At 40.5% G+C, this 24,027-nt stretch overlaps 1 protein-coding gene and 2 non-coding genes across 16 annotated transcripts in view; 1 reads left to right on the top strand and 2 right to left on the bottom strand.

The window, feature by feature from the left end:
• ptk2aa (protein tyrosine kinase 2aa) overlaps positions 1-20,718 on the bottom strand; it is an 84,327-nt gene extending 63,609 nt beyond the window's left edge. For 4 of the 14 annotated variants that reach the window (XM_046059791.1, XM_046059783.1, XM_046059786.1 and 1 more), the window contains exons 1-3: positions 20,522-20,718; positions 20,221-20,299; positions 4,450-4,476 (exon numbers count right to left, since the gene is read on the bottom strand). In XM_046059791.1, the coding sequence (XP_045915747.1) occupies positions 4,450-4,476; positions 20,221-20,227 (34 nt within the window). In that variant the 5' untranslated portion in view covers positions 20,228-20,299; positions 20,522-20,718. The remainder of the gene's footprint in view (positions 1-4,449; positions 4,477-20,220; positions 20,300-20,521) is intronic. The other 10 variants (XM_046059788.1, XM_046059794.1, XM_046059787.1 and 7 more) reach the window with 6 other exon arrangements.
• Positions 20,719-21,917: 1,199 nt separating this feature from the next.
• On the bottom strand, positions 21,918-21,989 carry trnah-gug. The gene has a single exon. It is a non-coding gene; the product is annotated as a tRNA-His (tRNA).
• Positions 21,990-22,505: 516 nt separating this feature from the next.
• On the top strand, positions 22,506-22,577 carry trnah-gug. Its single transcript has one exon. It is a non-coding gene; the product is annotated as a tRNA-His (tRNA).
• Positions 22,578-24,027: the final 1,450 nt, after the last annotated feature.

Below are 24,027 nucleotides of genomic sequence, written 5' to 3'. Positions count from 1 at the left end.
TTGTGTTTGTGTGTATGTTTCAGTGTGTGTGTGTGTGTGTGTGTGTGTGTGTGTGTGTGTGTGTGTGTGTGTGTGTGTGTGTGTGTGTGTGTGTGTGTAAAGAAGATTTCATTCATACCTCTGTCCCAACACATGGGGAAGGGGCTACAGCCGCTCATCGCCATCGAAACACATGTCTGTCCCTCCCTGTGTCGGTCTGGACCGAGGACAGACAGACAGCTAGCGGTCTCACAACCACGCATCACACACAGTGAACCCTTCTTGTGCAGAAGTTACACAAATAAACACACACAGACACACACAGCAAGGACCTGTTACAGCTGCAAGAACATGCTCACATAACCCAAACACTAAGACACACACACACCATCTCCAAAGTAGAAATCTTTTGTCAACAGCATCGTTAGCATCGTTACTTCCAGAGGGGTAACAGCAGAAATCCTCAAAAAGGCCAGTTTTCTGGTCTGTTGACTCTTTGTGTAAGTGTGAAGATGCTACAGAAAACAGACAAACAGCGAAAATGTAAAACTATTCTCATCCTTCTTAGAGTTTACTTCTTTGTCAAGTCTTGTCTTCTTAATCGTTTCCTGTGATCCAATGTTTAATCAGTCCAGAAAGATACCCAGAGATTTAAAATTAGTTTCATCCAGAAAATTCCCTCCTCTTCTTCTTCTCTCCACTTCTCGATAACTCCTCAGCGGCCCCTCTCTGATGACAACACACTGTTTGTTTTTTGCCCAATTTCTGCCTCATGCCTGCACTCCATAGTTTCACAGTTGCCGTGGATTTGGGTTATTTCACTGAGTCCCCCGTGCCTCCTCCAGCAAAAGCTCCCAGACAAATCCAACTTGTGCAGTGTTGATTCAATGGAGATTCAGTTAGTTGGCGGTCACACAGAAGGAGAGACAATTACTGTGCTCAGTGATAAACAAAAGAGAAAGTTAACTTCTTCCCTTGGAAAAAGAAAGTGAGAGAAAAGAGTGAGACAGAAAAACAAAGGAAAAAGAGACAGTGGGACAGAGAGGCAGAAAAAAAATGCAGCGATTGTATCAAGGTGAACGAGAGGAAAAAGAGGACAGAGCAGTGCAGCTGAAAGAAAGTTGAGTGGGGAATGAGAGAGATTGGGAGAGATCTGCTGTTGGAGGAGCAGGAGGAGCTAGAAACTATTAATATGCTAATCTGGCTAGTCTCTTGTGTTCAATGGAAAAAAATAAAATCCTCCCACTTCTGTTTAATGAAGCTGACCTCAGAACAGCCCTTATATTGTACAATTATTGCTACCATTGCAAATGTAAGGCAAAGGGTAGAGAAAATTTGTATTTCTACTCACAGATACTATAAGACACATCCACAGTATTTAATTCACTGAAGATAAAAGAAAAAACTAAACACAGATGTAAAAAGAAAACCTGGACAATAACAGTAATCGCTGATCAGAAGCACAAACCCACTTTAGTCCTCCATCAACTCCCATCTTATACTCATCCCAAACCAATTTAAAGCTGAACAATAGGCTCTATATTTAACTCTAAGGTGAACTGCAACAATCCCCTGAACTCTGCTCTTCCAGGCTGTCCACGATGACCAGCTTAGCCAAAGTAGACAAGGAAATCCTCAGAACCTCCATATCTTTTTTAACAAAATATTGTGGACAAAAAATAAACAAATGAAATTAAAATCTCCCAAACCCTAAAGAGAAGAGCAGAGTAGAAAAGAGCGTTTTTTTGCCAACACAGACACTGCCTTGCTGTGCCCAGCATGCAAACTAGCTGCGACAAACAAACCAATCCAATTCCAAACCACAAGGTCTCAATCAATCACACTTCATACTGCACATTCAAAGTCATTACTTTGAGGTCACACTCTCTCTCTTTCTATCTAGAGTGCTCGAGGTGCTGTCCCATAGGCTCATATCCAAGGCAACGCGCAATGTCCTACAATGTCCTGCGAGCAAAGGTGCCACCTATCTCTGTGAGTGTTACTGCTGACCAGATGCCAGCCTCCATTAATCAAACGGACATTTATCCGCCTGAACACATGCTCAGCTGAAGAACTGAACCTCGACGAGCTACTGAACACAAACACAAATGCACACAGCAGACTCACAGAAACTAGAAATCTTAATGGCACCTTGTGGGTGAGACGGTGAACAGTGTGTGTGTATGTATGTGTGTGTCAATTTCAGGCACTGGCCATTGTTCTGATGAGAGCAGGGGGTTTTAGTAGTGTGTGTGTGTGTGTGGGTGTGTGTGTGGGGGTGGGGGGGTGGGGGGGGGACTATTGAAAGCTTTTTGTCAGGGGGCCGGATGCTGCCGCGAATGGGAAGCGCTCTTTTGGGACTGTGCCAAAGTCTCTCTCTCTCTCTCTGCCTCTGCCTGTGTGTGTGTTTATGAACACATCATTATTTTAACAGCGGAGGGAAACACAACACCGACTATCTACTAAATGCAATTCAAAGAATTTAAAGATGCCAGTCATTTATTGTCTCTGTTTTTTAGGTTGACTGTATAGAATAACACCTGTCCAGGGACTACAGATGAAAAATAGTCTTTTAGCTAACTCTGGCACATTTACATCAATGTTTTATTAATGTGCACTGTCCCTGATGAATTAAACAAATAAATAAAAAATACAAATAAACCTCAAAACTGTAATAGCTACTTTGATGTTTTATCAGTGGACAATCAACGTGTTTCTGTCGATGCTTTGAAATTAAAACTCAAAGGCTATTTGAATTACAAACGTATTTTACCTCATAAATTTAAAAAGGATTTTTCCTGCCTGTAATCTACATCACTCTTTACTCCACTATATTACTCTTTTGATACAGACCCCTAAATTTTTTTCATACCTGTGTCAAAGGTAAAGCAGAATTCCACTGTACACACTACAGTCCCAGTTTTCTACTGACAATGTCACAGCTCCCTCTGTCAGTTTTCTAATATGGCAATGAAAATGTAATTAGGTTCCACTGCTCTTACAGTCCATCCATCCATCCATCGTCAACCGCTTATCCTGCGTACAGGGTCGCGGGGGGCTGGAGCCAATCCCAGCTGACATCAGGCGCAAGGTGGGGTACACCCTGGACAGGTCGGCAGTCCATCGCAGACACACTTTACAGTGCCAAATGTATTTTGAAATGTACTGCTGTGCCACATAACAATGACTAAACCTGGGCATACCAAGTGACCGTATTAAAAACCCCCCACACCTGAAGGTTATCAACCAAGGCATGAAGGAACAAAACATAAACTAACAAGACAGCATTCTTTAAATTAAGCTGACAAAACCACAACACCATTGCTGCACACACCGGAATTACCCTTAAAACATCCTGTCCAACTTGGCCTCTGTATCTACAATTGCATTTTCATTCTCTTGTCTCCTCATAGCTGCAACGAGTATTGTGAAACACATTCACAGTGCTGAGAGAGGAGGAAAAGGTCTTAAGATTTTATAGTTGGAGAGAGCAGAAAGCTGACACTCATTTATCTGCGAATATGCTTTTAATTTGTGTGGCAGCATTTTAGATTGAGTTCCAACTGTAGCATTATGTTCCAGGTCAAAAGAGCAATAGGAATTGCTGGACACTGGCAACTTAATTCATATGTAACTGGCCAGCAAGGCCTTCTTTCAGGGCACGATGCCATGACATGTCAGAAATATACTGCTTACTTTATTTCGGTACTACAAAAGGAAAAATAATTACACCCTCAGACTGTTGAGAGCTAAATGTGGACTGTCTTCATGGATCATATTTTGTTACCGGCATCTACGGTGTGAAGATTACAATTAGTCACAAACTCCAACTAGAGCGATGTTCACTCTCCCTCAGCCCTGTCTGCACTAATAAAATAATCCACCACACTCGCACACAGATAGAGTCCCACTCTGTCTGCTTTCTCTCTTGTATAATTGTCTTACACACTCGCAAACATGACTCACATAAAGATGTGCGATTAGTGTATCTTCTCATTAGTACCAACACAGATTACAAGCATCTTGAGCTCCTGAGGATATTCTCAACAGTTTAACTCTTTAATAAGAGGATGTCAGCACACACGCACAAACAATAACACAGCACATACACGGATTCCCATCACACATATGCGATTTATAGGCTTTTTACCTTTAATCTTGACTCATGTTGCCACTTTGCCCATTTTCTAAATACAGTAAATGTTTCCTACTAATTAGTGGACCACAGAGGGCTTATATTAACAGCAATTCGAACCATCTTAATATCTTTGCTTTCCCTCAATATACTACAGCATAGTGGGCGAAGTAATCCTATAATATAGTATCATATAGTATAATAATATAGAAACTTTATTTACACTGTAATCCCTTCTAGGAAATAAAATATTACTGAAATGAAACCACTCCTGGAAGCGGCTTTGTGATCATCAGTGCTGTTTGCAGGTGAGTACATGAGGGTCAGCTACTCACCGGTGTAGTAGGCAATCCTGGAAATATCTGAAAGACAAAGATAGAAAGAACAGAGTTAGCTGGTTTGTTTAAGTACGAGTCACTGAACAATTCAGTTACCGACCGTAAATTGCAGTGGAGATGCCAGTGACTGCCTCACAATTTAATCAATATCCTGTCGACTTTTCAACGGAACAGTGATTGATTCTTTTTAGAATCACTATCCCATTGTTACATGATTTACCACCACCAAAGATATGCTGAAGCGCCACTGGTTAAAAGAGCAAAGGTAACAGGTTTATTGTTCAGGGCTTCATGCTGAGCAGCTGTGAGGACGTTAACAGTGACTGGGCTTCAGGTCCGTCTACCCTCTTGACTTCCTTTGGTGGGTAAAACTACAGTATGATATGTGGTTATACTCTTGAAACGATTGTATAGTTTACTTACTACATGAACACAACCATGGTTTCAAGGCTGGAACACGCTTCTTTGGCTTCTATGCGAATGAGCATGTCGGGTTTTTTGGAGACAAAGGTTTCAGCTTGCTTTACACAAGGTGAGTGCAAGTGTTACATCCTTAACATAACACCCCTTTCTACGGAGAGCCCTTGGGACATTTACATCTTCACAGAACCACTATGCTTGCCTAGAGGGAACGGGCTGGTCACTCTTCTGTAACATTTTAAAGCATATTTTCTAAGCTCTGGCAGCACTGTGTGGTCAGTAGGAGCTATACAGACCCATTTGACTGATGGCCAAATCTCTAAAGAAGCAAAACAAAACTTCTCTGGTGACTCTGCATTCAAATATTCCTCAAACTAAACGTAATCATTTTGCAATATAAAAGTATGTACTCAATGCCACTTAATATGAATTTCTGGGAGTACTACATAAGGGAAGTGAAGAGAATATATGTTGTAACCCAAAGTTGGATATTAAAAGGCTAAATGTAAGTTCAATGTCAAAGTGGCAGTTCGACTCTTATTACTGACTAGGTACAAACACTCCATCGATACCGCAGCTCCCGAACTCCCACACAAAGCCCGGGAGAAGCCTTTTGACAACTTGACACCCAGTTAGGGCAGTGATAGGGCTGTGTGCAGGAGGAGGTCAGGAGTTTAAGTGCCTAAGTGCTTTAGACACCCTGATGTACACACACACACACACACACACACACACACACGCACACACACGCACAGTGAAATGACACCAGGGGTTGTCAACAAAAACGATGTAATGGCAAGAAGAAAACCGACAAACCAAAAGGAAGTACCAGCAAGGTGACTCATGGTGTGCGTATCATCGATAAACCCTTTGTAATATGAAACCACTAGATTTTGTGTGTATGTGTGACAGTTACCGAATATGAATAGAAGCCTTTTGACAATAACATCTTAATTGCAACCACAAAAATTACCACAAATGCTCTGACATTATTAACTTCTCTCTCTATTTAGGTGACACATTTTCAATTCTGAGATGGAAATGTAGGTTTATTAAATGCACCCCTAGCATTGCTCAGCTCTGCAACAGCAGAAAAGTTCTTATGTAAAGCTTTATCTCCTGTAAGAAAACACAGAGCATGCTGCCCCCAAAACATTAATTATAAGAGTTACTTGTGTTTTTAGGCACAATATTTTCTCATTTCTCGACTTGTAGTCATGGATCACCCTTTCGATGATTCAGCCAAAGACAACCATTATAATAAATGACTAAACCATATCCTAAGTGGGTAAAATGGACCACAGTAAACAGACATGGAGTGTCTACATCTGCAGTAAATAGATCTGAACCCCTTCAGACACCATCTGTCCCATGAATGCTCACTCTGACTATTTGTCTAAACGCTGTCGTGAGTTAAGTTTGTAAGTTAAGTTGATTCGTGTCTTGTTTGTGATTTAAATCATTAGCAACACCGTGTTGAAAAGTGTTAACTATGGCTCGCTCTATGATTTTATTCTTTTCTTTATAGTATGTACAGCAGGAGTGCTAGCATTGTGCTAATTACAAACCAGTCTTTTTAATAGCCTCCACTGCACACATATCAAAGAGGCCCATGGGTTTTCTCTCTCTCTCACACACACACACTTACTTGCCTGTAGACTGGCAGGCGGCCCAAAACACCTGCTCCTCAAGCTGTCCTCAAGGACCAGACACGCAGGAGAGGAGAGGAGCAAGAATTAATTTCTCAGATCTATGGAAATATACAGTTGTCTATCCCACAAATGATTTAGAATATGTTGTCAAGTTGACAACTGCTCTGAAGTATGTGTTGTTGTAGGTAAGTTTGTTGCAGAACACCCTCTCAGTAACTCAAACTGTTTTTCTACTGTGAGTTTGTGGCCTACACAAGCTATTGTGGAGGTTACAGGAGTTACAGTTACCTTCAGAATTACAGCTCTGTTAGCTGAAAAAGAACATTTGTCACCACATTCTGAAATGTTAGGATTCTGATTTGTGTTTAGCATTTGTTTAGTACTCGTTAGCACTTTTGACTGCTGCTCGGTGGTCCTGCTGATGCATACACATGTTGCTTCTCTCTTTCACACCTGTGTCATGAGCCAGCATTAGTAAAAAGGTGTGTTGGTACTCTCCCTCAGCTGTTACTACTGTGCACCAAATGACCAAAAATACAGAAAACAAACCGTCACACACACCTTTCCAGACAGATGTATCGCCACACACACACACACACACACACACACACACACAAAAACACTGCGGTCACACAGTCTCCATGTCTGCAAGCGGTGTGTAATTGCAAGTTAATCACAGGGTTTTTTTGGTAACGTAATTAGACAGAACAATCAAGAGAGACTCTGCCATGCAATGAGTGTCTAAACTATTGGTCTCAGATCAGTAGTTAAATAAAATGCACAGTTTGAGGGAGGTCAGAGAGTAAGAGAATTTTCTTTTCTATTATTAGTCATGGAAACTAATGAAAGACAAACCCTATCTTAAATGGAGAGACTTAACAGCAAAGTTATTCTTTACTATGTAACAACACAATATTAAGAACAAGGTGCGCTCAGTTGAAGAGCTGAAGAGACTGTTAAAGCAAAATATTGTGTTTTAACATTACAACAACATGTTTTTCTTATATGTTTTATTGTGAGCTTCCATTACACATATATATTTGTGTACAAATATCCTTGTTTTTGCATGTCCAAACATGGACACCGGACTCGGTTTCAGTTTGTGTTGCTCTGAATTTCCTCTTACATGTAAAACAGAAAGGCTGAAGCAGCCGTTCGGTAGATGGAAGTAAAAGTTGGAGAAACTGAATAAAACTGTGTGCAGCTCAACATAACCGTGACAGATCAAACTGGCTGAGGAGACATAGCGGCAGATGTTCTTTTCCCCCGCAAAAAAATAAAACATTTCTCCTGCAGGAATCAACTGATTTAACCTGATGGGAGCAGTCAGCTGTTCTGCCTCGTTGCTCTGTGTCTAATGGTTAAACTTCAAGCTGAGCAGGCACACGCTTGAATGTGTGTGTGTGTGTGTGTGTGTGTGTGTGTGTGTGTGTGTGTGTGTGTGTGTGTGTGACCCTCTGGACAATAGGGTGTTAGTGGGGCGTGCAGTCTTACGATACAACATAATCCCTAAGGCACCGATCACACCTGTCAGTCACACTAACACACAAATGCATAGAATCACACACACTTCTGTCCTTGAAAATATATGGTCCAAGGAAAGGTTCTGACTTTGAAAGTGACACATAAAGTGCTTTAAATACAATAGAGAAGTGTTTTTTCATGAATCCATTTAGAGTGAAAAACATAAAAAATACTGCCCCGGTGAGCTGTATAGATAATGTGCATTTTTCTCATTATTCACATTCAGATAAACATCAAGCAATAATTCAAAACCAGGCTATCACACAAACACAAAATAAAATCCATTGCACACACTTACACGGACGCACACCCCCCCCCCCCCCCACCCACACCCACACCCACACCCACCCACACCCACACCCACACCCACACACAGATGATGCATACCCAAGATAAATCCTACATGCATGAAACATAATAAGGTCACATAAACGCATGACTGCTTGCAGACATTTATCTGCAAAACTGCACACGCTGACACACACACACACACACACTCACTCAAGTGTGTATAGTTCAGGTGCAGTGATAAAGCTAACTGGCTTACTGGAGCGGCGCGCATGTTAATGGTATCACATTCAGACCAGTTACACCATGTATAATTCATCCCAACAGAATTAGAACGTATGAACTGGTGAAATAGCATAAGCTCTAAACTGATCTTTTAAATGGTATCATGTCTCTGTTTTTTTAAACAAAGTCAGGTTGTGGGTTTAAGCATATAACTTACATACCCGCTGAAAACATGGTCTTAATTAAGAAAGAAAATCAAACGTAATGTTAAATAATTAATTCTTCTTTGACTTTTTATGAGAGCAAACACTAGGGAACTGGTTTAGAGGGCTAAAAATGAATACTGAATTCTGATTGGCCAATGGACGTAAATCCTTACTAGCTTGGCTCTAGAGAAGTAGGATGAGAGTAGTAGTACACCACGCTATGGATGTATAATTAACTAAGCTAAAATGGCCAATACATGCAATTATAATTCATCAATTTTATATATTTTTGTGGATCCTAAATATCAAGGGTCTTAGGACAGTGGATGTTGTATGTTCTATAGATTGAAAAGCCCTCTGAGTCAAATTTGTAATTTTAGCATGTATAAATAAAATGAACTTGAGTGCAATTTCATGCCTTGCACCTCTTTCTAACCTTTGTCTAGCATCACATCTGTGTCGGCTAAAATGCTTGAAAGTAACAGCAGGTAAAAGTGCAGTGTTGTGTGTGTATGTGTGTATGTGTGTGTGGGAGAGGGAAGTTGCTAGCTACACTTCTTGTTTAGCGAATTTCCATCAATTATGAACCAATATGGAAATATTAAATACTCAAATATAGATGATATAACCTAGAAACAAAGCGCCGCAGGGGGATTGTTCCTTCACGCCTACATTTACATGCAACACACACACACGCACACACCTACACAGAACACCTACACACAGAGCCAGGTGGGCAACAGTCTACAGATGGATGCACACTTGTATTGAAACACAACCCACTAATTTGACACACATATCAACTCACACATACTGCCTGCATCCCACACACACACACACACAGAGTTAACCCCCTTCACTGCACATGCACACTTCAAGCTGAAGCCTCCTACATACAGGCAACCGAACACTTACATCTCCCTGTTTTTCCACATAACACACTCACAATCCATTATCATATGGTCTGTAAAACGTTTTCCAGTTTTCTGCCTTCAAATGTCTTGATTTGTTGCACCAACGGTTCAAAACCCAAAGACGTTAAATTTGCAATGATATAAAACAGAGAGACAAACAAAATGATCACATTTGTGAAAAAAATCTTAGGGAGTGTTGCTTAAGACAGACAATTAAAGGGTTAATCAGTTGACAAAATTGTCAATCAACTAGTTGGGAAACCATCTCAGTTCTAGTTCTTTCAATCAACTGGAACCATGCTGCTTGTAAGTGCGTGTATTAAACAGTTGGTCGCCCTCTTCCTCCACCTTCTCCTCATCATCATGATCAGCATAATTATTTTAACTACCACAAAACTGCACTTTTCAATTCATACTTTTCAGTGGTAAGAAAATGAACAACTAGAACTAGCATCTTCAGATACAGTTACATACAAATGTACTGCACACACACAAACTCCCAAAAATGTATTTTGAGTTTAGAGGCTACAGGATAAAAACACTTATTCGTACATTTTCAAACACCCACACACCGAACACAATTTCACACACACATAAACACACGTGCACACGTAAGCCACTCGCATATGCACAAAAATTCTTACCATGGTATAGTCCTTCCATTTAAAGTCTCGAAGAGAAGAGAAGAGAAGAGGAGAAGAGAGTGTAACCCCCAGACAGACAGTTTAATTGGGAAAAGCCAAAATCCCGGGCTTCTGTGGTCTACGGACCAGCGCTGAGATGTGCTAGCCAGCTAACTCAGTAATGAAGGCTAATGTCGGCTTAAGCTTACAACTCAGCCTCCTCCTCCTCCTCCTCCTCCCTCTACTACTACAATTACTGCTACTACACTACCACGACACACACAGCAGCGTGGAGCGGGAGAAGAGTTGGGGAAGGGAAGACGGAGATGAGTAGTAGGCAGCCTATAACTGTGAAAGGGGGGAGGGAGACGGAAGAGAGAAAAGGAGGAAGGGATGAGGGGAGGAGGGGAGTGGGAGGGGTGTCTTTGTGTCCCAGGAGAGGGATGGAGGGGGAGCAAGGGAGCCAGATGTACATGAGACATGAGGGAAAGCAAGTGAGGATGGAAAGAAATTATGAAATTTAACAATTAAGAAGTGAAAAAAAGAGAGGAAAAGAGGCGTAAAAGACAGCAATAGGAACAATATGGGGAAAAATACAGTAGAAAATGAGGAGGAGATAATATATGGGCAAAAGGTAGAACTGAGAATGACATAACAAAAGAGGGAGAGGAGTATGGGTTATTTAAACATTGTGTGTGAGCTGTGTTGCCTCTGGCTATTCTGCCTCTCTGACACAAATGCACCACCGAGGTGCTACTCAATTAGTCATAATGTAATATTCTCAACTCAGCACTGTCCTAAAAGTCATCCATCTTCAGAACAAAAACACATGACAGACAATGGGAGATGCGGGGGGGCACGACAGGCAGTTGTTTCAATGACTTTGTTTTGTAAGGGGGTGCACATTTAATCCAATTATACTGTAATCAAATCACATGCAGGGATAGAGACAGAGGTAAACCTACCCTAAACTAATTTTACCAATAATTTGGGAGTACTTTACTCACCCTGTAGACAACCTCATCAAAATGAAAAATACAATAATAGATATGTTTTAATGTTGTAAATTTTGTCAACATTTTTATTAGTATGGCTGATGGTTGCCATCTGTGAAAATCACCAGTGAGGTTTTAAGTTACCTCTGTGCCACTGAATACTGAAAACTTGAGGTCCAGATTCAAAAATAGACTCGGGCCTGGTTCTGTATACAGACAGTGTGTGTCTGTACACACCAGCATGTTCAGACATTTGTCTGCGCGTATGGTTCACGCAGAAAATTATGTCACACAGACCTTTAAAAACCGTACAGGATACAGAAAGTGTAACTTGGGCTTTGGTGGCTACAGTTAATAATCACAGAATCCCTCCTTCATTTTATGCAGTTTTATTACACTTTGTGCCTTTTTGCTAAACAATTTTCAGGATTAATAATAATGATCACCGTATGTAGTGAAATAATCATGTTAGCCACTATCAGCAATCTCCGGTGTTTTTGGTTGTTTCAAATGTTAACTTATTCCCAGACTGATTGTAAAGATGGGAGACAATGTTGGCTGCCAAAATAAAACAGTGGTTAAAATCTTAAGCGTAAGAGGCATCATTTGATATGCCAGCAAATTTGTCTATAATCGCAGCAGGCTCAGTATAAGTCAGCATTTCAGAGCATGAACACCCTCGTCCTAAAGGCAGAAATCTGTTTCACTGGAACTTTCCCATCTAGCCTATAGCTGTTTTCTACTGTTAGTGCCTGCAGAAGTGCCATAACATCACCTGGCTGTTACTGATTTCTTGATAGCAGTTCCAGTATGTCACACTATATTTACACAGGACACTTAACACAAAGAATATGAATTAGCCATGGCAGGCAGAGTCAGTCTCTTTCTCTCTCTCCCCCTCACACACACACACGTCGTAAGCAAGCAAGCAAACAAGCAGACAGACAAGATGAGAGTTGCTCAGGAGTAAAGGAGATTAATGGGCCACTGGATTTGTAGGCCAAGATGTCACACACACACACACACACACACACACACACACACACATGTGATTCTCATTTAGAAGGTGGATCTAAGCTCGGGCAATCAGTCCCCATCTCCCTCCCACTGTGAATCCCTGCTTGACGAGTTGGTGTGTTGACATCGCCCTCTAGTGGAAATGCATTTTCAAGTGATGTTTTTACCGTACATTTAGAACTGGGTCTCCCAGGGTTAATGAGACTCTCTACTTCGCCTGAATGTCCAAAACAATAATAAAAAGATTTAATAAAATAGCAAAAGCTCTTATTGCATCAACATGTTACACTTTGGCCTAAGGAAACAAACCAGCCACTATAACAGATTCCAAAACATCCACCAAATCTAACAAATGCACAGTTTTAGCAGTGCAGTATTGTTTGTTTGGTCCCTGGTAAACTTCTCTATGATGCTCGAACATATTCAGTGAGGAAATGATCACTGAAATGAAATGTTGTTAATTATATATATTTTTTTAAATCAGGCTGTGCTGGGGTTTTCTAGTACTTGCAATTGATATTGCTGACATATATGTTAAAATCTTTTAAAAACAGGAAGAAAAAGAAAAAAAATTAACAGACAAAGAGAGAGTGTATGAAGACAGACAAACAGCCTCGAGACTCTTCTTCAGTGAACCTTTGTTACAGGAGTGAGCCTGCTGGTGACTAATCACACAGACAGACATATACATTGACACACTGGGGCATTATACCCACATCTGACCTCAGCAACACTAGTTTCTGCTAGCGCACTAGTCTGTGAGGGTGTGTGATGTCATACCTATGGCTCATATCCAGGTGTTTCACTGCTGATCTCTCTCTCTTTCTGATCTATTATGACTGTGTGTTTTTGTGGGTGTGTGGCTGTGCATGAATTTAGAGAACAAATGAGGTCATGATTGGCCAAGCAGACACTGATGACACTCTCTCTCTCTCTCTCTGTGGAGGTTTTCTCCAAGCAAATGTTCATTCTTGGTTTTAAATACAAAAAGTCTGTAAAGCACACATGTCAACTAATGAATTTTAGCTTGGGACAAACAAAGATGGCGACTTATGTAACCAGGAAGGGGATGATTGATGACTTAATACACATTGATTACATATAATTACAGTTTACTAGGATGGTGAAAGCCGGAATAATGATTCATTTTAATTGTTACAAAGATATGAAGGCTGTGGATCCATTAAGTATGATATATATATATGCTCATGGATATCCATGAGCCCATATTATGCTTAACAGACCCTCACCCTGCTGAGGAGTGATTTATTGATTGTTTGAAGAATTTTTTTACTTGTTTGTCTCACTCTCTTGATTGTGCAACTTAAATGCTTCATGTTTATCCTAAAACCAGTCACTACACTAGTAAACACAACCATGCATAGATCAATATATCTTCACTGTATTTAAACATCAAGTAGAGTATCTGGTCTAATCACTGAGCTGCAATAGAGAAAAAAAGTTTAATTAATTTAGTAAATCCTCAGGCACTACACTGGTTGAGTTTGTGTCCTAAAATCTGTAAGACAGATTCATGTCAAAGTTGTAAAACTTAAAACTTTCCTAATCAGGGTCAAACTTCTACGGGATCAACTAATGCAATATAAATCTTCAAGCTCAAATGACAGTAGTAACGTGGCAATACTTGTCTGTATTTGTAGTCTGTGTCAGCTTTTAGGGATGCTGTTGTGTAACTTTCCATATTAACTTTCTTTCGGGAAGAAAACAACAATAAATCTGTCATCTATTATACATTATGAAGTCCTTGTCTAATCGTTTAAAGCTGCTTCTACTAGATATTCAGTATCAATGGATACATTTGTGTGCTGTCAGTTACAATTAACATCAGACACAAGTGATTGTACTTTGATTTAACATTTAAGAATACTTTGATCGGTTGGTATCATGTGCTACCAAGTGTAATTAACATGTTATATCAAATTTTTTAATGTTTAAAAACCAAAAGAGGGCACATTGCCAGTTGACTGCCAGAGACTCAGTAAGATGATGCGCCCAGCCAACAAATAGTCTGGCAGTAAAACCACATATTTTTTGCTGGGGGGGGGGGAATTAAAAGTAAGTATGGATTAAACAAACACCATATAACGTGTTTGTGAGCCTTTAGTTGCAGGTGGGCGCATTTTTATCCTGTTTCCAGACTTGATGAAAACCTAAGCTAACCAGCATCTGGCGGTAGCTTCATATTAAGCATGCAGATAAAAGACCAGCATCAATCTTCTCATCTAACTCTCGGTAAGAAAACTTTAAGAAAAATATTGCTATAAATATGTATATGTATTTTTATTAATTTAACAAAGTGCATTTGCTGTCTGAAACATATCCTGATATGGACAGCTGAACAAATGGACAGACACAGCAGGGGGCAAAAGAAACTCATCACCAAGGCTGCCTTTGAAGCTAAAAGACAATAGCTTGATACATGTCACACACGCACGTCACACAGATAATATTTTCATGTGTTTAAAAACTGTGGATATGGTATACCTCTTCTCCTTCACTCCCTCTGTCATCTTGCATCATTTTCTATTTCTGTTTTTCTCTCTCTTCTCCACCCAGCTGTCTCCTCCTCCCGCCTCTTTTCTCTGTGTCTATGTGACAAAGCCCAACAATTACTTCTTTCTCTCTCTCTCTCTCTCTCTCACCCTCTCTGACTCACTGCAATGTAATTACACTGACTGTCCGCTCAAACAGGACACAAACGCGCGCACACACACACACACACACAGAGGGAGAGGGGCAACTTATTTCCAATATCTGTGGTTGTAATTGTTCTTTTCTAGACTGCAGTCACTGCATCGCTTTGAGAGAACTGACACAAACAATAAATATTTTCATACACCATAGTTTTCATAGTGACTCGCTGTGTTCCAGTTTCATTCATCACTAGCTGATACGCTGCACCAGTGACCTGCATGACTGAAAGTAGCTCGCTCCAAGTGTGTGTGGGTGTATGAGTGTGTCCTTGAGTGTGCTTGCCCCAAGGAGGGACAAGTCATTAACTGCGATGTAATTTCCTGCCATTGTAGCAAATTTCAGTACACGCAGTAAGAATGCTATGCTGCACAGTGGTCCATGTGCACACATACAGACACTAAAACAACTGTATTAGGACAAGCTCAAAAAATCTGCTAATATCTATTGTCATAAAACTCGTGTTTTTAAACATGACTGCAGGAGAAATGCATACTACATAGCCGCCTGCTTGAACTGACTGGTATACAGGCAATAAATCCAGCTACACCCAGGTGATTTTGGGGATTCAAACACTACAGAGGTTAAACATAGTTTCAGGTTACGGATGCACCAATCTGGATAGTTGGGACATATATATATATATATATATGTCATATTTTGCAGAAATTTAATCTCTGAATTTGCTGGCCCATGTATGACCAAGCAAGTCGGTGAATTATTTTCCAGTTTCCCCATAATCCCCCCATGGTCACGTGTTTTAAAGGAGCACAAAGTGCAGTTGAAGAAGGGTGATGATTGGTAAAAACAGACGCCAGCAACTTGTGTCTGTTGGCTGCGTGCATGCTTTGCAGCGCTGACGGTCAGCTAAACTGCTTTCAAACCAGACACCAGTTCAACTTCTAGTGTGACTGACTCTTCGGCTAACAGTGCTGTCAGCAGCCTGACAGGAGAGATGCTCGGTGGTGCGCTACAATTGTATAACTGAACTACAACTAGGACACACTCTTTCTCTTTGTTTGGAAATCTGATATTTGTACACTGATGATGATGAACAAAGGTGAGACAGCTGCAGCGGTACACTGTGGTATGAAAATTGATGGTTATGATATCATATACATTTGCTTATCTATGGTATGTCATTCTACCATATGACTGTTAGGCTATTTCATGTTTATCTCAAGTTTCATGTCTGTCAGGACATATTTTATGAGATTATAATAAAGAAATTGTTAAGCCAAAAAAACCTTCTGTTTTCATTCTGTTAGGTGTCATTATGACTGATAATACTAATAATTTCAACAGAACAGTAATTGCGCAGTACCATATACCATGATATTTTTTGAGACGGGTATCATATCATATCATAATCTCATACTGTTACTCAACCCCACTCTGCAGGAGCGCTGAATCTGCACTAACTGGGTAGAAAGGTGAAATGCATATTTTTTATATTTGTAGATCGTGTGTTGAAGAAAGACATCACTAATAAAGCTGAGTATTTATTAATGACATTTCTGTACTGCAGTTTTTACTTATCGGCCAACATTATGTACACAGATACTGATGTATCTGCGTGTATACCATATATCTATCTCTCCGTGTATACCGTATCTTTCTCTCTCTCTCTCTGATTAATAAGTCTAGTTCTAACATACTGTATATAGTCACACTCTAAACAACTAACGCACAATTACACACAGGTGTCCAATTTTACAATTATTGTAAAATTCCACCTCAGTTAGCAAACACACAAATGCAACCGCAATAATGTGCACACACATATCACTAAACCAAGTTATAATGAGTACAAAGATACTTTCAACTGACAAAACCAAGACCATGTTTACTCACATTATCTTGGGTAAACACAGTCATTATCCCAGCACAGCACACACACAAACAGGTAGGTACACACAAACATAGCAGCACACACATAAACATGCAGATAGATTTCAGTAGTGTTGCTGAGAGGAAGACCACGTTTTCCTTTTAGCTCCCAAGGGACGCAGCAGGCTCTAGGATGTACAGTAAGTGCTCTGTGGGGTGTGGGGGCTGCTTCCTGAATGCAACCAATCCAGAAGCAAAAGGGAATGGACCATCATTCAGTCTCCTGTCTCCAAAAACACACAAACACACAAACACACACACACACACACACACTCCTTTTCCTTCACAGCTGAAACCACACGCGGGAGGATGCTGGGGAATAAGTTCCACGGAAGACAGAAGCTGAATTTATAGGGTCAGGATGCACACACAATCACATACAGGCCAGCATTTGCACAAACACACACATAAGGTTAGTCATACATTCAAATGAATTTACTGGTGAAAAAAACAAAATTTGCTCAGTTCAACTGTTCATTCATGTTTTTTTTCCCTTCCTGAGGTGAGTTTGCAAAAAGCATTCATACATTTGTGCAAGATGTGAGAAGACAGCTTAGACCTTCACACAGCTGCGTGTATTTACACAGTAGGTATGAAGGAGCCAATCACTGGGGAAAACTGTGTTTGCTAGGAAAACAACAAACAACTTGTTTTTTCAAAAAAATGCTCAACCTGAAATCTTAAGTAGAAAATCACCCCAAGACAAATTACTTCATTAGGAATCATGAATTCCTCATGACACACATATTAAAAGACACACATACTCTTATTCAGGACATCTACATACCTCCACACACACACACACACACACACACAGCATGTGTCTGCAGTGATTGCTATCACTAGTTAGAGTCATTATGAGTCACGCCACATAGTGCAATCTACTGACACTAGACTGCTGGCTTTGTTACCCTCTTGTATTTCTCTACAGTTTTGTTCTGTCTGTCTGCATATCTGTATAGAACAGAATAAACTTGAGTAGGATACAAAGTAGATGACTGCAAGGAGGAAAAGTTTAATAAATAGGTGGCGCACAGCCTCGCTGGACAGAAAAAGAGAAAACAGACTTCAAACAGCGAAGTTCTCCGCAATGTAGTGGCCCGCTCCTGTAAGATCTCGGAGTGTAGTCAAGTGTTTCTATAAATACAGGCCTCCTGCACTGCTCTGCAATTTACACACACACACGGAAGCAGAACCGCGTGCGCACACACACCCCACTGCCACGCCTGTATTAGCCTGCTGTAGACCAGCCACAGGAAGAGTTCAGTAAGAAAGGTGTAGCTATTAACTCTACGGTCAGTGTGAAGTGAATTCATTTCTTCCGACTTACTGACATCTATCACAAATTAAATTACTATTTCTAAAGTTATGCAAAAATTTAAAAAAACACTAAAAATTAAAGTAGAGGGTCCACATGAAGGAATTTTCCCAAAGCCACATGATGTATGTTACAAATTGAAGTTTTCTGCTTGTTTTATACGCTGAAGGTCATGGCATGTGATGCCAAATTAGTAGGCTGAGGCTGTAGTTTACCCCACAGTTCAAACACACATGGATGGGATGAATTTCAATGTAATCAAATTGGACAAACTTCATCTCTAACCCACTGAAAGGCTGGTTGCTATCATTTGAAGAAACTGGAGAAACCACAGCCACAGCAAGTTGTCGCTGTCCATATAAATTTACCATAAAAGACCACTGAAAAAAGTGGGCTACTTCTGCATGTGATGTAGCCCTTGGTCATGGTAAGTGAAAGAAGTGGAACTAAACACAAACTCATCAAGTGGGTAAGCTAATTAGCCGTGTGAGCCTTGTTTGCTAATTCAGAAATCCCATCTCAAACCTGTAAAAAGCTCTGTGAATGGCATTTCCAATCAATCCCATTTAAATTAAGATTTAGTTTACAGCTGACAGCGTTTTAGTGCTGTTTTTGTGTTTGTGAACAGGCAACATTTGAGACAAACCTTCAAACTCTGGCTTGTTGTAGCGTAGGAAGTAGCGTCTGCAGGACGCCATCCTGGTACAGGCTTTCATCTCACCAGAATAGCTATTATTCAGATCACAAGAATTTCCCAGAGGTTATTGTCACACCGTCGCAACCACCTAATTTTGCTTGTTTCAATAAATGACAGCCCATCCGAATTTAGAATACCTCAATCAAACAGTGAATAATTGCAACATGACAGTGAAAACACAGTCACAGTTTAGTACATTGTAGGTACAGTACAAATACTGTGATACGCAGGTGCATCTAAAACCAAAACCATGACCTTAAAGAAACTTTGCACTCCCTAAACTAACAGTCATGGACCACACCAGCATACAAACTACTGTGTTACGTTTAGCTTGTCCACAGAATTGCAAATATAAGTCTGCAGAACGGCACTCCTATTAGTATACAGTGGGTCTGAAGCCTCATTGGCCTCAGGATACTGCAATTCATTAGCATTTGCTTGCATCTGGAATATGAAGTAGAAGCAAACTAGGCTCCAGCAACAACCCTTTCACAGTTGGGAGAATGCAGAACATAAGGCGGCATGTTTTTAGCGAAAACCTTTTGAGTGTCAATATAACCATTTTGTTATATCGGAGATTAAGGGAAAACATGTTTTTAAACCAGTGCCTTTTTGAGAGGGCTTCAATGTGCTCCTGCATATAAGGAAATATGCTGTGCTAACTGCACCAACAGATTTGATAAGTCAATTCATTGTTTTAAAAGGCCAGCACAAGTTTGACCAACAGCCCAAAAACCCGTTATTCAACTGAAAGTAATATAAAACAGAGAAAAACAGCCAATTGTTAGGTATATGTGATGATGAAACCAGTGAATATTTAGCATTTTGCTTGATTAATGTTAGACAACAAAACCCAATGTTGTCAATGAACCAATTGATTATTTGACTAATTGTTCCAGCTCTAATTTGCAAGATTACATTTGTGGATGAATATCTCTAACATAATCTGTACTGGTATGCACCTGATCTATTATGTTAGCCAATAAATCACAGGAAAATGCGAGGGAGTGTATGCAGGCACATCCTGTCACACTTCTAACTAATCAACACAGCTATTTAGCCCATAACACTAAATAACTGGGCCAACTGGTTAGGTTTTTTAAAGTCTTCAGAAACACGAAAATTAAATATGACTGATCCATTATGATAGAAAGTAAGAGTTCAGGTTCAGTTTGTTATGGAGTGTTGAATCCATGACACAGGGAACAAAAAATACTTGAGACAGAGATTCGGTTGCTAAATGTAGGTTAATCCGGTGCACTTATTTAACGTTGAGAGTTAACTTACTCCACATTCACTCCATGTGACTGTGTGGCGACGAGTTTAGTGGCAGTAGGTCACTCTTCTTTTCCACTGCTCCAAGTTACTGAAAAGGGGAAAACTACGTCCTAGTTCTGGTGCTGTAAAGCTAAAGCTAACTTATCAGTTATTTCCCGACTATAACCAAGTGAATAAATATTAACAGCGGCGCAAAAACTGGGAGAGGAAACAGCTAACGTCACCGAGCCAGGACGAACGTTGACTGTTCACCGCATCCCACACTTTCTTTCAGCTCTTGAAATAATCTCCAAAACACAACATCACTCACGTTGACTTGTTCCAGGGGACGTCCGGGAGGTTTGCGCTAACTTTACCGGCGGGGGAAGCTGTAAGCAGTAGGTATATAATCCGTTATTTCAGTTGTAGAGCGAGGAGTAGTTACAGTGTGTTTTTTCGCTCCTGCCTGTCTCCCCCCTCTCCCTCTCTCGTCGCCTGTTCCTGCTTCCCCTCTCCACATCCAGCATTCCAATATGGCTGCTGCAGGGAGCGACACAGACAGAGAGAGGGGGGGAGAGACAGGGGGAGAGAAGCTACTCCTTATGAGGAAAGCCTTGCCGCAGGCAACCCGTGAATGAATGAACGAACGTGTAGATACTTTACATGTTATAATTAGGCAATTATACTATAGTATAATAAATACATAATACAGTAGGATCCGTGGTAGAAAAAGTAGCAATACTGTGAAGAAACAAATAAAATGCACACATTAAAAATGTTACTAAAACACAAATATAATCGTATTAGCATCAAAATACACTAAAAAGTAGGCTGTCAAAAGGAATGCAGAATCATATTAATATTAAAATGACTTTAATGTTACAATGTCCATTTCTTGACTGACTTTATGATGAGTAAAGTTAAAACTTTTTTTTTGGCCAAGACCAGGGTCACAAGATTGGGTCATAGTCTTAGTTGATGTTGAACTCTAATGGTGCAAATTCCTAAACAAATTTGCAGTTAATCAAATTACTTAAAACCGCTTGACATGGAGTGAACCAGGGGCTTTTGGAGCCTCTGGGTTTGCAGTTGCCCATTTTGCTTGGCTAGACCCGTACTGTTGACTGACTGGCTGAAGGACTACATCCTCTGCATGGCAGAGATGTTTATGTCAAAACCCATTAAATTATCATTTGAATATCGCCCTAGTGGCTTTGACGTACTCAGTTTTTCATGTCAATGCCAGGTACTGTTCTTTAAGGTTATACTGTAGTTTATACAAGATGTGCCTCTCCCCTCTGTGCACAGGTTCACGAACGACATCTGGTGGTCAGTACTTGTCAATGCAGAACAATTGGGTTTACATATTGCCCTGAGGGCAGAGATTTCCACATATTTAGCAATGTGGTCGGATCACTATCTTTGGTTCTGCGGCCGGGAATATCAGACACGCAGATCTATATTTGTAACTTGTCAATTGTCAAAATAGGCTTCTTCTTTTTTTATGTATGTAATTTCCGTTGTCTGATAGCAACTGCTGTAAAACATGGATGTTTTGACTTGTTTCTTAATTGCTGGGGCAAAAATCAATCGACCAATCAGTCAATCAAATTTTACAATAGTCACAGAAATTGCTTGACATGAAATCTGTTGTTTTGGCTAAGCCTTTCTTATGTCAAAGTTCGAGTGGACACACGAAATCCCTCAACCTCTAACTCAAAATTCACTGCCGTGACCCGGATTCGAACCGGGGTTGCTGCGGCCACAACGCAGAGTACTAACCACTATACGATCACGGCAAGCTATACCCTGCAGAAGTGACGAAGCAATCACCAGTTTATACGGTGACTCTGGCTGATTTAATCTCTGGTTTAAATCACTGTAGCCTAGGCTACATCCATGCAACTAGCTCAGTGGAGAGGAGACATTACATTGAGGTTATGTATGGGCTCATTATGAATTATTATCCAATATAGATGATGCAGGGAGTGAGAGAGTTAGATAAAACTATAGAAAGGGTTGCCTGTCATTACGTTTTTCATCATCACCGTTGCCTATACCGCCACCTCGTTTCTATATACCTATATATACAATGTTGTAAAGTGAATAGCTTTTATTTAGTCGCCTAGGGCCTAATTGGCCTAGGCTATACACGTTGTGTGTAATGTAAACTGCAAGGCTCGCAGGAACCCTCTAAAGGTAGAAATGGTAGGCTATTACTTATGTCTGGTAACAGGACTAGTAGTGATAAAGACCTATTCTGTGGTCTAAGTATTGTTTACGTTTACAATGAGGAAAGGCAGTCATGATGGCCAGCCGTGATCGTATAGTGGTTAGTACTCTGCGTTGTGGCCGCAGCAACCCCGGTTCGAATCCGGGTCACGGCATCGTGATGTCGATTTTGAAACAAATGTTAGGAGACTCTAATGGGGTACCTCGTGGACAAGTTTAACACATCCATAAAACTGTCACATTGGTAAGCTGATTGCAGGTATTACACTGAGACTACATTTGGACTTGTCATCAATACTTTTAGGCTATAGATAGTGCAGGCAGGGAGACAGATACAACTATAGAAAAGGTGGCCAGTCATTGCATTCTTCATCATCACTATAACCTATACCGCCACCTTGGTTAGGCTATTCCTCGCAATGCAGAAAACAAGTCTCGCAGGTGGGCCACCCTCTAAAGGTAGAGAACTATATGAATTCTGTACAGGGGCATAGGAGAGACTTTGAACCTGGGGGGACGCTGAAATGCTAGGGCGGTTCAGGGGCATGCCCCCCGTTTTTTTTTTTTTAAATAAAGCACTTAAATGCTCATTTCTAATGACTTTTGAAAACAGAATGTATTAAGTGTGGCTGAAAGAGGGTCTTTGTAGTGACAGTAGATGAAGAATAGACTGGAGAGGGAGAGGGTCAGAGAGACGGAATATAATATAACTAGAACAAAACCGACTACATACCATGAAAAACATGGAACAGCTGCTAGTTACAGTAGCTAGCCACAGTACAAATGTATTTAGTTATCCTAATGTTACACTTGTGAGCTGTCTGTGATATTTCCTGTCTCACTTGGCCCTTACTCTCCCTGCAACAAATGTTTGTGAACACAGAACTGTCTTCAATGCAAATTCTGATGACATGTCGTTGGCCGAACAAAGTATTTTTACTACGTGAGTTTTAGAATATAGCCTACTATGTCTAGTAGCTATCCATACAACTTACACGCTCGTCCTCCACAGTTCTTTCCTGCTCCTGTGACCTCTGTCCTCTTCCTCTAATACTGTAGGATCCTCGTTTCTGTGTGACAATTGACTACTTTTTAATTGTTTATGGACACGTAGCAGAGACACACCTCAGGACACACGTTTCTTAAAAAGTGGCCCAGGAGTTTGTCCCTGGTCAGCCCACTCTCCAAACAAAGCATTTGTCAGGGGCTCTGGGGCATTTATTCCTGTATTCTTGAGAATTTTATGCAAGTAGAGTATATAACTAAATGAGCCTTTAAAATTCTAAAACTAGTAACACTGTTTAACCCTCCTATGGTAAAGAAATCAACTCAGCTGAGCCCTTGATTACAATAAATAAATAAATAAATAAGCCATATCATCATGAATCTTACATAAACTGGTGCTTTGGCCTGTGCTGGCTTTGACTCTGCTCTTGCCCTCATCTCTGCTGTCTGTCTCATGTTCACCATGTCAGCGCTAGTACTGGTGCTGCTGGTCAGTGGCAGGTAGAGTACTAATCTTTACTCAAGAAAAAGTACAATTACTCCCATAAAAAGTTAGAGGAAAAAATTACAAACCTACTCAAGTAAAAGTGTAATAATATA

The sequence above is a fragment of the Micropterus dolomieu genome, linkage group LG09 (assembly GCF_021292245.1).
Source record: "Micropterus dolomieu isolate WLL.071019.BEF.003 ecotype Adirondacks linkage group LG09, ASM2129224v1, whole genome shotgun sequence".
Taxonomy (NCBI): Eukaryota; Metazoa; Chordata; class Actinopteri; order Centrarchiformes; family Centrarchidae; genus Micropterus; species Micropterus dolomieu.
This window is presented reverse-complemented; position numbering and strand designations above follow the sequence as displayed.